This window comes from Vollenhovia emeryi, unplaced genomic scaffold (assembly GCF_000949405.1).
Source record: "Vollenhovia emeryi isolate VEMERY1.0 unplaced genomic scaffold, V.emery_V1.0 DF939131.1, whole genome shotgun sequence".
In the NCBI taxonomy this organism is placed as follows: Eukaryota; Metazoa; Arthropoda; class Insecta; order Hymenoptera; family Formicidae; genus Vollenhovia; species Vollenhovia emeryi.
In genome coordinates this window covers 1,821,247-1,835,201 of record NW_011967235.1, presented here as the reverse complement: position 1 = coordinate 1,835,201, position 13,955 = coordinate 1,821,247, and the positions used below count along the sequence as shown (strand labels likewise).

The 13,955-nt window shown below is 42.8% G+C and overlaps 2 protein-coding genes across 7 annotated transcripts in view; one reads left to right on the top strand and one right to left on the bottom strand.

Moving 5' to 3' along the window:
* The window catches only part of LOC105568156 (sestrin homolog), a 193,659-nt gene extending 182,554 nt beyond the window's left edge, over window positions 1–11,105 (top strand). For both annotated transcript variants that reach the window (XM_012023585.1, XM_012023586.1), the window contains 5 exons: window positions 1,251–1,433; window positions 1,518–1,755; window positions 2,451–2,719; window positions 3,861–4,235; window positions 4,698–11,105. In XM_012023585.1, coding sequence (XP_011878975.1) covers window positions 1,251–1,433; window positions 1,518–1,755; window positions 2,451–2,719; window positions 3,861–4,235; window positions 4,698–4,784 — 1,152 coding nt within the window. In that variant the 3' untranslated portion in view covers window positions 4,785–11,105. The remainder of the gene's footprint in view (window positions 1–1,250; window positions 1,434–1,517; window positions 1,756–2,450; window positions 2,720–3,860; window positions 4,236–4,697) is intronic.
* Window positions 11,106–11,373: 268 nt separating this feature from the next.
* The window catches only part of LOC105568153 (glutamate receptor ionotropic, kainate 2-like), a 137,909-nt gene continuing 135,327 nt past the window's right edge, over window positions 11,374–13,955 (bottom strand). For all 5 annotated transcript variants that reach the window (XM_012023574.1, XM_012023576.1, XM_012023575.1 and 2 more), the window contains one exon: window positions 11,374–12,964. In XM_012023574.1, the coding sequence (XP_011878964.1) occupies window positions 12,875–12,964 (90 nt within the window). In that variant the 3' untranslated portion in view covers window positions 11,374–12,874. The remainder of the gene's footprint in view (window positions 12,965–13,955) is intronic.

Below are 13,955 nucleotides of genomic sequence, written 5' to 3'. Positions count from 1 at the left end.
CTTTATAAAAGTGTGTGATGTGAAGGAACTACATAATAAAATCGGTGTATTTTGCTTTGTAAGTTTAATTTAACTAAATAAATTCAACTGCTATTTAACTAAAAAGAAACTAAAACGAAGATACACACGTGCATACGGCAAGCTGTTAATAAAGATTTAAATTAAATTTTAGATTCCTCAAGGTAACCACCTTTTGCTTTAATGACTGCCATGCATACCCGCGGCATGCGATGGATTAACTTTTGCAGAGATTCGATCGGGATACGTTTCCATTCTTGCCGGAGAATCTCCCAGAGATGCACTTCACTTGTAATTCGCTCTTTGCGAATCCTCCTGTCTAATTCGTTATTTAAACGTATCGTAACTTTATCGTTATTTAAACGCCTTACGATATATTTGTACCAAACATGTGCACAGATCGCTGCTGTGCCATTATTTATCTGTAAAATATAGGGCGTTTCCAAACTTACGGGGCACTGTAACTGTGAATCGGTGAATATTCACTGTTTTCAGTGATAGACTTTTAGAGAGTAGCCAATCGACTTGCAACTATTCCATAGAAATACACATTTCTCGAAACTAGAAGTTGGACCAGGTTTTCTTACGCGACACCGTATCCGGCACTCGATGCGCGAAATAGAAATTCCTCGCGGGCGCAAAGTTGCCGTCGATCGTTTTTACTCGCCCTTATTTCCCCGCGGACAGCGTCTTATCGGTGGGCACTATCTGCGGAGCTAATTCCGCAGGCCCCGCGTATCTGCTTATTGTGATGTACGGCCCGAGGTGAGCGCACGATAATCGAGATTACGAGGCCCGTACCGTCGAAGCTTAACGGCCATAAATTAGTTGATTTATTACGTAGCGCGGGGCGCGCATTGGACTGTAATTATATTACATCGTATTACACGGCATTTGAAACGTCACTTGAAGCCGCACGCCGCGCACGAGACGTTTCCCTATCGCGCGCGTAGATCTCGTCTCCTTAATGCGCGCTTAAATCGCGGTTTATCAATTAATTAGCGGAACGCCCGCAGCCACGGGCCTTTTCGGGGAGGACCGCCGGGAATTTTTGCGATCCCGCTTAGCGATACGCGATTCCGACGGATAGTAATCTCATGGTGAACGCGTAGGAGAGACCGATTACGCTAGGAACGTTTATCCGAGGGTGGCATTAAGTGTCGCGCGCGATACGAAAGAGAGATAAATTGACGAGAACAGGTTTGTGGAGATGTATCTCGGTGTAATTTCAGGCTGCGGGCCGGCACCAATGCAGCTACCTTATAAACCTGCAGAAGGGAGAGTTCGTTATTCAGGGCGGTGACCCCTCGTGGCTCCAAGGCCTGAGATCGATGCCGGGTAAGCTGCAGGATCTCTATGAGATCAACAAGATCCTGGCTCACAGACCGTGGCTCCTGAACAAGTCGCACATCGAGGTAAGCGCGGGACCCGCGGACGGAATCGCGCGTACGCGCTCGAGGAGACGCGTCGGATTGTAACGCGAGCGCTTGTACTTTCAGAAATTGACTAGGGGCGACGATAATTGGTCCTTAGCGGAGGTCGTTCATGCGATAGTCCTGTTAGCTCACTTCCACTCGTTATCGTCCTTTGTATTTTCTTGCGGAATTAACGAGGAACTGGATAACATAGCCGGCCATTACTACAAGGTGAACAAGGACAATAGTGGTAACGTACCGCCTGCCAAAGATAAGCTCGCGAGCAGCCCTAAGAAGATCCCCAACGGAGACGGCAAGACTGGTACGTGGATGCACTTGCTATAAATAACGCGTACAAACGCGATCGTCATCTCTTACTGAAATTGTATCAAAGTAGAAAGATTGCTAAACTACGCTAACTGACAAATTCTAATTAAAGAAACTTATTGCGAAAAATATTACCTCAGCCAGAGTTTGAACCTGGACTTCCCTGTTTCACTACTATTAAGCGTTTTCTACACCGTTCGAATGGCGTGTCAAAAAAGATGCAAGCCCGCTGCGTTGAGGACTTTTATCATTCAGGCTTACCTGAAACAAAAAATCAAAAAGATTCTTAATCTACATGAGTGTTGCTATGTCCCGAACCTCAATTAATAATTTTTATTTAAAAATAACAAAATAGTGCCAGTTTGAAAAAGTATTAAAAAGTACTTTTCGAAACCTTTTTTTTTAATTGTTTCAATCGTTTAAATTGTGACAAAAATTTTTTTGGTATTATTTAAGTGTCCTAATAAATCTCAAAAAGATTTATATTATTGTATGGTGTATTTACTGAGAAAAAATTCTTAAAGATAAGCACAGTTTTTGGGCCGTTAAAGTGGAATTAGAATTTGCCAGTTAGCGTCGTTTAGCAATCTTTCTACATTAGTCAATCATGTACTGGCGTCAAATAATTCGTTACGTTACTAAAATTTTATGGTAACGTACCGCGGATAAAGATTATCGGCAATTTTACAGAAAACGTACCGTCGCCGCCGTCGTCGCCGAGCATAGTCGGCGACCAGGAGGAGGTCGGAGTGGCGACCCTGATGGAACGTATGAAGCGTCTCTCGGAGAAGTCCGAGTCCTATCAGATCACGCAGGAGGAGCTCTCCAAGAGATTCGAGACGGTCGAGACGCAATCGGCCGAGCTGGCAGCGGCGCCGCAGAGGAGCAGCTCGGTCCTCGACTCCGATATCGGTCTATTCATCGAGGATCCAACTTTCATCTACCAGGATTTCGCCAAGGTGAGCCTCTCGCCGGCGTGTATCTTAATACCGGACTCGTCCATTCGCGCCTTGATACACGGAGATAATTTTTTCTTTAATTTACCCTGAAAATTACATAATCGTGGGACAGTACGACATTGCGAAGAATTTGTGAGAGTTTTTGGAAAATTGTACCATACATTTTACCACACTGAGAGAATTTTCTCTTAAAATTTACCCTGAAAATTATGTAATCGTGGGACAACGCGGCATTTTCAAGAATTTATGAGAGTTTTTCGAAATTTTGCCGTACATTTTACTAGTATCTTATTCTAAGTATCTTCTTCTTCTTCTTCTTCCTGTTTTATCCAGTTCTCGTTCTGGTACTTTGAGCATTTGGTTTTACTTCATCTTCGGTAGGCTGCTAATCTTGCCGAAGGACATCTCCTATCTGGAGGGCTACACCCCTAAAGGGGTATGTGTGACAGGATACTCTCGGTGGTCTCGGTCGCCACCTACTAAGTATCATTATTATAAAATTCTTTGGAATGCCGTGTTGTCCTACAATTACATATCATTTTCAGGGTAAATTTAAAGAGAAAATTCTCTCCGTGCAGTAGACTTTCAAGAAACTCTCGCAAAATTCTTCGAAATGCTGTATTGTTCCACGATTACGTCATTTGCAGGGTAAATTTGAAGAGAAAATACTCTCCGCGTAACGTAACTCGCGCGACCCTCGTGTTATTCAACAACGCGGCGCGACGATTTCTCGCCGTTTTTACACGCCCGGATAAGTAGCGTGTAATGGATCAGAGCCGAAAGAGAGACGATATTCCAAGGTAGCGCGCGCGGGCTCATCCATGAATATTTAAAGCCGGAGCGCGTCGGCTTACGGCTCCGCTCGCGTAACTACTATGAATATTTACCGCGCGACGACATTGTGTATCGGCTGACTTAAGACAGGCTACGAAGGCGGGGCACACGGGCGCTTACGCCACGCGTTAATGCGCGAGATAATAAAAAAATAAAAAAAAGTCGCTTCGCCGCCGGTTGCCGCCCGTGTATATCTCCTGCGTTTCTCGACGTAACTTCTTTTACGTTCTCTTTCGCGAGACTTTTTATCGATGCAACTTTCCTCCCGTCTCCTTCCTCGCTCGCTAACTCGAACATTTCTTTGCAGCGCGGCCAGCTGAACGACATACCGACCTTCCGCGTCCAGGATTACTCCTGGGACGATCACGGTTACTCCCTGGTGAACCGCCTGTACAACGACGTCGGCAATCTCCTCGACGAGAAATTCAAGACCGCGTACAATCTGACGTATTACACTATGGGCACGCACAACAAGGTCGATACGTCGCGCTTCAGACGCGCGATCTGGAACTACATACAGTGCATGTTTGGCATCAGGCACGACGATTATGATTACAACGAGGTGAATCAATTGCTCGAGCGTAGCCTCAAAACCTTCATCAAGAGCGCAGTTTGCTATCCGGAGCGCGTCACAAAGAGGGATTACAATCGCGTCATGAAGGAGTTCAAGCACAGTGAAAAGGTAGGCACAGAAATATCCTCGGTCCGGCTCAATTGAGATGGCTTTGATTGAGAAATAAAAGAGAATGCAGTTTTGCGGTACCGATATCTTTTGGAAAAACTTAACGTACGTGCTGATTATACTGATAGCGCAATAAGGTTGCACTTCCTACTTCGAACGAATCTTAGAAATTTAAATAAATGGCGGCTTATGCAAATAAGCTTACAAGTTAAACGTGTTAAATATAAAATACTTGACACTGTTCGGCTGAAAATAACCGCTGCCAGTCCCGCGATAGAAAGTGCCGATTAGCTCGCACGAAACGCATTATGCATTTGGAATTAGCCATTTTAAACGTCCGCGATAAGACTTTTATCGCGATGAAACGCGAAACGTAAAAATGTATTCTCGCAGCTCCGGCTGGAAGAAAACGGGACTGTTGTACGTTGCTAAACACTCGCCCCCCTTCCCTTTGTTTTCCAGGTCCACGTGAACCTGATGATCTTAGAGGCTCGCATGCAAGCGGAACTGCTGTACGCCCTTCGTGCCGTGATGCGGTATATGACCTAAAGCGAAGCTCCACGTCGCTCCCTCGTTTGTCTGCTGTCTGTCAGTCTGCAGTTTGTCGATTTGTTTTCTCGCGCCACGCTCCATGCCGTGGACTCGCAGACTTAATGCGCACGGCATGGAAGGAACATGCGAGCGCGATATCATCGAGTCTTGTACAAGAACATCACACACACACACACACACACATACACACGCACACAAACACACACACGTGTACGCGCTATCATAAGGCCGCTTCATCGTCGACTCGTAAATCGCGACGATAGCGAGTCTTCATTTTGGAAAAAAGAGGCGATAACGAAAGATCGAGAGGAGGAAAAGGAGGATGCTGATTGTGGGGGAAAAACAGAAGATCGTAATATTTGGTCACATTCAGCTGCGATTCTTCATCCGACGGCGCCTCAATGACGAGACCAACCGCGTTCTCGTTCCTCGAGCGGCTCGCGAACACGTCGATCGCACGTTCCAGTTCGTCTATTCGCGTGGTACAGCTCGTGGCGAATGGAGCGCCTCTTCACGTGTTTCTGAGGAGATCGTAAGGACGGAAGAAGAGATTGTTGTTTGGAACAGACAAGACATGACAAGGAGAGGAAGGATTTATAATTTGTTTTGTACATAGACACTTGTATTTTTCTACGTTCGACGTTCGTAGCAGACTGTTATTTGTGCGTTTCGTTTACGTTTCAGATCTGTTAAAAAAAAAAGTTTGCTCTCGCCTGTTAGAAGCTTTCGAGTCGCGCTTTTAACTTCACACATACACACCAATCCACACACAACACACACCCACACACATACATGTACGTACACCCTTCTTATTGCGTTCGCAATTTCGATCTTGCGCGCGATTCGCCGAAGGAAACGCATCACCGCAATGCGCACTCATATATTAAGCAGAAGAAAGAAAGATGCGTAGCTCCGCGCGAACATCTCGTCTCTTCTTCTCCACCTGTGTAGCTGGCTCGTTGAGAAGTGGAAAATTTAATATCGTAAGGCTAAATTAAGGAATCTAATTAACTTCTAATTCCGTTGTCGCGATCCTATCCGGGAGCCTCCGCGGCTCCCACGTATCCGATTTGGCTCGACTTCCCCCGAGTTCCCGTTGGTACGCGCACTCCGCCTCCGGTCAAGAGGAACGCCGGATTCTTGCGTACGACGCTAACGTCGAGCCAAGAGAGATCGTCTTTCGCGTCTGTGTAAACGCGTTTTATCTTCGTTTCATCCCTGTCCCGCAAAAAGAAAAAAAAACCTGTGAAAGCTAACATAAGATTGTACCCACTTACCAATTTCATCATACGCGTGTACCGAGCAAACCTTAGATTGTAGGACGATCCCGCGGCCGCGTGCACGCGCTCGTCGCGGTACGCGCGCACGCGACGCGCGGAGAGAAGCAATGCCTATCGGCTGTGTTTATTTACCGAGGGGATGATGCGCCGCTGTCGTTTAACCGAGCGCGAGAAGCGTCGCGAACTCAGCTTTAACCCATGCACCATCGTAAGCCTAGGGCTGCTTTTCCACCTTGAGATTAGCAGCGGGATGCCGCGTTCTCGCGTCGTGCTTCAACGCGAGAGGGGAAATTCGTTCGGTGTCTCGGGACAGCGAGGAGAATCCTTATGCTCTGTACGACGACTCGCGCCTGAAGGAGACGAGAGGCGTAGCTCAGAGAACGCGGCTTGGGATTATTAGTTCTGCGTGCGTCACCGAAAGGACCGACCGAGAATTTTCACGGGAACACCAATTTCTCGACGCCCGATATTACGCGCGCGCGCGAGGGCGCTTATCAACGAATTTCAATGCCTTCGGCGTAGCGTTCTAATAAAGCACTATGTAGAAAAGAAAGGAAGAGAGTGAGAGAGAAAGAGAGAAATCTTGATAAAGCGATGGGAGTCGCGACCCACGCCTGACGGAGTCCTGTCCCTTTCTCGGCGATTGATTGCGATCGTGCGGGGACGCCGTTCGTACGGCGTCCGAGTGTTGTGTACGAAGAGGATCGAGGAGAGGCTGTTTAAACAAATCAAATTCTTATAATAGATTGTTAAGGTATACAGACACGCAACACAAACACACATACACGTATTCATACACGTACATGCGAAAAACAACGTGGCACAAAATATTACACGCGAAATATACGTGTTCTGTGATCGCATATATCTATATATATGTATACACACATACACATAAAAAAGCGAATATATATATATATGTATATATATAGATACATATATACGCATATTTACGATTAACTCGGCGAAAGAAAGGGAGGGAGAGCGAGAGGGAGAGAGTGCGTATTTAAGATGCGCACGTAGCTGGAGGTTTGACGATTCTACCTGTAACGTTTGTAATTAGGGTGTCTCTTTATTATATAACTGTGCGCGTGTGTATGCGTGCGTATACGCAGGCGCGCTCAAGGACGTGATAATCGGTTACTTTGGAATCGCGAGCTTGTTCTCCGTGAACGATCCTCTGATCTCGATTCAGCGAACGATCGACTATATAAGTGGCGCAAAGTGGGTAAAAAAAAAAGATCCGCGCCAGATAATTGAAGTCGGTGCAATTTCGATACATTACAATTCGAGTCTTGAAGGTTGCAGAAATTAAATTTTTATTTATCACATATGTAAATATGGAATACGTTCAATATGTATGTAATATACGTCCACACACATATTACGTATATATTAAAGTTTTCAATATTTACGTGTGCACAATATTTATATGTAAATGTACATATTATGCATGTATGCATAAAAACTTGTATTTAATATAATAATATCGAGTAAATTCTCTTATAAAACATTAGAATTCTATCGTGATCCTATTGTAAACGCGCAGTTTTAAAATCTCGTGGAAATTGTTTGTAATTTATACGTCTAGGACTTGAATTAATCACCGCGAATAACCGACTTCGATTTCTGGCCGTACTCATCTAGTCTACTGATAAACGCTGAATAATGCTTGTCACTCTAGTGACGGATTCCGGTGAAACGAAGTTGTTCCAAAGTATGATTGTAGACGCGCGTACGCACGCAAAAGCACGTACGGATCGTCCGAATGATGTAAAATCAAACGATTAGTAGCAGCGAGACCTTTCGACCAACAGAGCGACGCGGTTCCTTTTTTTTCTTCTTTTTATTAGGCGACGCCTCCACATATCACCAAGAGTTCAAAATAGAAAAAAAGAAACGTTTGCGTCGCTTACAGTTCAGCTCGCCGGAATGGAAGTCGAGTCGACAGAACCAATCACTTTTTGGCGATCTTTTTCTCTCTTCGCTTTGTGTAACGTATCTTGCCGTTGTTTGCGAGTGGTAATAGAAAAGGGCGTGGCGAAGGATTTTGCAATCCGATGCGACGGACACTCGCTAATGACAGTATTTTCAATTTCTCTCTCTCTTTCTCTCCTTTCTCTTTTTTTTAAATTATTTCATTTTAGGCTTTACTTGGAAACTTTCTTTTTAGCTTCTTCTCTCTTTCATTTCTATTTATCTATTTATCTATTTATCTCTTTAATTCTCTCAATGAATTATACGAGTTCGCAATCGATAAACTTAGAAAACTCTGGACAGTTTTTCTTTTTTTTCCACAAGGATGTACATGTCGAATCGGCAGGGATAAAAATTGTTGATTATTAGATTTGCGCTGTATCGTTTTTTAATTAGATTCGCGAGAGCCCGTGCAGTTGAAACCAAAGAGATATGCAAGAAGTATCATTGTGATGATCCGAATTTTAGTAATATGTTACCTAATTATCTAATGTGTTAACAGAATCAGAAGAAAACCGTATTCTACTCAGCACTAATTACAAATGTTCGAAATATTTTACTCGCGGATGTTTTATAATATTTGATCGCCTTACATGTCCGAATATCTGTTGAAAATCGAGCTTTTCTCGCGTGTTTAGTTTATAAGTATCATGATTTCCATTCGTACTGATTTTACGTAATTCCGTGTTAAGCGAACGTTGGTACAGATTTGCGTATGTATTCCCGGCGCGAACCACCAATGAGTGAATGTTCGTTAATTACCGTAATGCCTACGCGTTTTAGAATAGTTACGTCGCGACGCTCTCAAAAACGAGTAACACCTTCGCCGAAAATCGCATCGGCGTATCGAGAGCGAATGTTAATTTTCTGGATTTTATATAAAACTGATAACAATGTGTTTTTAATACATTTGGAAGAAGATTACGTAAGAAATTAGATTTTACATAAGATTTTATTTTTATTTAACATGATCCGAAAGGAGCTACGTATTACTCGCACTTTCTTCCTGCTCTTTTTTCCTTTTTCCCCCTTTTTCTCTTTAAAAAATTTCCATTTATTTTTCATTCGCTTCTCGCGCTTGCATTATTTATTCGACGCTGTCGCTTATCTAATCTTTTTTTTTAAATAACACTTAAATCTTTTAAACTTTTATTCCACTTTCGACTGTAACTAATTCTATCTCTTTGCTCCCGTTTCTCGCTCAAGTTTTGTCATCATTCGTATTGTTTATTTTACGCTCGGCGAACGAAATTTACGTTATCGATCGATGTAGCGAGAGCAGTAACAAATTGCAACATGTCCGCGATAATCGTATGCGTGGATTGATCTCATAATGTAATAATCGCGAGACAGAGAGAGAGAGAGAGAGAAAGAGAATGAGGAGAAGCAAAAAGAGAAAGAAAAAATACGCGCGAGGCTTGTAGAGGAAAAGAGAATCGTCGTTGTAACGAGGAGGATGTTGTAACAATGACGTCCTGCTCCAGATCTTTCATGTTTATTCTTTTCTTTCGAAAATTGAGAAATGCGAGAGATCCTCGTCGAAGTTGCACGCGAATTATAATTTCGCGATAATTCTAAGAGGCACGGTATCGAAAGAAAAAGCGAGAGAGAGAGAGAGAGAGATAGAGAGAGAAAGAGAGTGGGAAGAAACAGGTAGAGTAAGGAACGAAATGCGGAAGAAATCGAGATTTTTATGTAACGATTAAGTAGGTAAAGGCAGAGTGCGATCAGACATCGAGCCAATAATGAGACGTCTTTGTGATGAAAGATCTCTAATTGTCACATAGCAAAACATATAATCGTCACAAACATCCATAAGATTCCTCAGTGATGCCTTTATCATTAATGGCATCATTAAATATTTAAAACATCTAAATTATTAATTATTTCGACGTTTGCGTTGTCTGGGCTTCGTGTCTGATCGTGCTGCGCCTTTCGCCTCACTTTTGTTCATTACTGTTTCTCTCTTGGACACGCGTGGCAGGGCGAGTCGGAATTTCGAGTCGAGTTGATGCCTCGGTAAAGTGTATAGTGAGAATCCTGGAGGTGGACGAGCACAGAGAAAGGGAGAAAGTGCGGAGAAGAGCAAAGCAAGATAACGCGCGATCGGTGAAGTTTTAAGAGACCGTCTCACGGTAAAAAGAAGGGGCATATATGTGTGTATATGTATATATATGTGTTGAATCGGCTCTAAACTCGTCGTCCAATTGTCTCGAATGAGTGCAAGCTCCCAGAGAGTGCGAGAGTAAGAGAGAGAGAGAGAGAGAGAGAGAGAGAAAGAGAGTAAGTGAGAGTGAAAGAGTTAGGGAGAGAAATGCACAGCTGTGCATAGCTGAATGATGGTCCACCTCCGAAAGTCACAAAAAGCATATTAAAATAGTACATGCCACCGTATCGGGAATGATTGTGTGATAATTACAAGTGATTTGACTAGGCCCCCTCCCCCCTTTTGGATAATCAAGCGGATTATTATCATCGAGGGTGTTGTTTTTTTTCTCGATTGCACATCGACACTTCCGGTGATCGGAGATCTAGAGCGTTGAAAAGGCAAGGACACTTTTTCTCATTTCACGCTCTGGATTCAAATCCCGAGCTGTCGAGACGCGGCTGAGGAAGACATCCCTTGTAGTAGTAATCCACCGGTTTCACCGACGAGGAAGAGATTCCGGGAGAGTTGTGTCAGATGGAATTCCTTGCTTTGCGAAGCTCGCTGTAACATCTCGGTCATGTTGATTCGATTAAGCTTCGCGGTCGAAGCCTAGTCTTATCATGGATCGACGCGAGCTCGCGATCTCTCGAAGAGATTCATTTGGGAATTCTCACTGCTTTGCGCATATTCGTCGACGACGAGCGAGTCGTCGATTCCGTCGTCTATCTGCTTACGTGTAAGACTCGAACGACCGCCGCCGTACGCGCGGCCGGGGGAGGGGGTCGTATATGATGTGATTTCTTTTATATCATAACAAATAATGAAACACTAAGAAATATTATAGTTTCATATAAGTGAGATATGTTATTTGTCATTTATTTTATCCCTTAATAAATGATGTTATATAAAAAAGGGGCAGTCGGAACGTTCCTTTATCCTTACCGTCCTCTAATTGTAAGAGCGATTCGTCGATCTCGTCGCTGAAACGCGCTATTCTTCAGTGACGTCGGAAGATCGATGATTCCTGCAGCATCGATTAGCTGGCTGATTTTGATCTTAGTTCAGTCAGCATTGAACTGGAATTTAATTTCTAAGATTAAAATGAAATTCATCGTATATTAACTATTTCTTAAAATCAGTAAATTATAGTTTGAAGAGGATCAGGAAGAGACAGTAATCGTCCTCTTATCGTACGTTTATTCGCCGGCTATCAGCATATTACAGCACACGTTACATAACACCAAACGTCTAAAGTTGTACTCGATTAGCGCTAACGATTATTCACTCTCAGCCACATCTGCATAAAATAGTCCCATTACGAATCTCACTGCTGCTTTTGTCGCGGCGATATTTACAGAATACTTGCGTGTGTACAATTACACTTTAGGCAGCCTCTCGTAAAAAGAGAACGCATTTACAGAACGCGTTCGAATATTGTTCTGTGCATAGATCGAACGTTAGATTTCGTGCGAGAGTAGCGTGAATATGCTCGAAGAGATATCATTAGAGATATCAGTGATCGCCATCATGTGTGTAGCTACATCGGATTGTTTGGTTTCACTGGCGTAGGACGGAAGGGTTGTTCATCGTCTATCGTTAGGTTCAGCATATTGCTCTCTCGATCGAGCCGATGTTGGTTAAATTAGAATTTGGACATGAAGATGCCGTGGATTCCTATCTCGCGATGATGATTTTGCGACAATTGAGAACTCGACGTGCAAAGAAAGGCCAAAGATAAAGGATCGGGGAAAGTTATTCCACCAGAAATTTTACTTGTTTCGAAAAGAGCGAAGGAGTACGGAGAAAAATATTCCTCTTCATTTTTACATATCAAAAACACGTTTACATGCTCCACTAGTAGCACAGTACATTGGCTAAATACAACCAAATATTGGGCCAATGTTTAACCCAATGTTTGGTGAATGCACTGTGCCAGGGTTATGCTCAGATCTCAACAAGCGTTCAAGAAAAAACAGATATTTTTTTCGAGGAGGGTAAAACGTTCACGGTCCATTTACGTAAAGCATTCAGTTGTTACATAAAACGTCACTGTGACATTAACTTTTTTAAGTACTTTACTCGATCGTCGATCTTGATACCGTCTATCTTGATCGCATATCACATCGAAGAAAATTTCGTTTCGCAAGGCCAAGAATTAATATGCATGCTGGCTCGTAACTTTTTAATTTAAGATTTTTCTCCGGTGTATCCTGATAGTATTAAATCACGTTACCTCAATGTATTTGAATACTTTCTAAAGTGGCGAATAAAGCGGCGAACGCTTCGCCTCAGGACGATTATACTGTCCCGCGGATTGATTAATTGTACAAAACTCGCGGCTACGAGAAAAACCACTTTAGCGCCACGTTATACCATTTTATCAATTAAGTTCAGTATATAGCGTCGGTTCTTCGACGGATTTATCAAATGTGCGGAAAAGCGGCGCACGCGTTTTGCTTTACAGATACGTTTAAGCTCTTTCTTCGTAATCGCGAACGTCAACGACGAAATATTTTGTCAATATTGTGCAAACATGTCTATCGGGTGAATTCCGTCACTATCGACGGAAGTCTATCAACAAATCGATCGTAGTTGCTTGTCGCGAGACGCGAGACGCTTTGTACTTGTTCCTGATTACGATTATAGTTTATAATGTGATGGTACTGGTCTTGCTAACAATTCTAATTGCCGTCATAATCGTGCGGCGGTGCGTGATGATGCATATGGATGTGTGGAGGCAGTTCGACTACGGGTACGGCCAGGTTGCTTCTCTGTAATACAACCACAATTACATAATGATTAGATAATAATCAGATGACGGCATACGGGCGAATAGCACGCCCGTGGGAAGAAATTTACGGAGACTGAAAGATTTTAGACGATGTTGCACAGTCGGGTTTTCTGTACGTGCAATTTGCACGTACGAGTATCTTAAGTGACTACTCGCGTTTTTCAAAGTTGCTTAATTTTACCGTTTAATACGATTGAACTTTTTTACACGTTTAATCTCCGTTAATTATCTATCGGCGATATTGTGGAATTTTTACGATTTCTCGGTTTAAGTTCGGCAGCTAATAGAACGAATCGCTTAAAGCGCTACAGTTAAAATTCAATTGGATCCCGCCGATCCTTTAATCTCTTCAGTAAAATCTTTATCTTGCAGTACCGAATTATTCGCGAGAAGAAATGGAGAGATAATAAATTTCGTGCCCATCCTGACAGGAAATAAATCCGCTTGCCGGATACACGTTAATTAAAGAACATTTAAATGCAATTATGAGTTTAATGAACGTGGGAGCATAAAAAGCTCAGTGAATATAAAATATAATTGAATAACGATATGGCGAAGAAGGAGACTTTTCTCTGGGCAAAATTATAATATATAAAATTGATATCGGATAAAAGGAATATTAGTTTGAAGAAGAGATGATTGCAGAATACGTTCTCATAGTAGTATTTACAGCCCGATCTTTTATATTTAAGATTAATCTTAAGTCTGGTCTTGGTTACTTCTAAGACTCGATCCAATGAAATGACCGTACATCATCTTGAGATCGCACTTGAGATGATTTCAAACATAAAATCGGATTACGAATATTTTAGGCTCCTTTTATCATCGTTCTGGAATCTGATCTTTAAAAAAGTTGATATTGCTGTAGATCGTGAATTTCTAGATCGATTATGAATTTTCACGATAGATACATAAATCGCAGGGCAATTCTCGAATAACTTTGTTTCTCTTAAGGCTGGTCTACAATACAT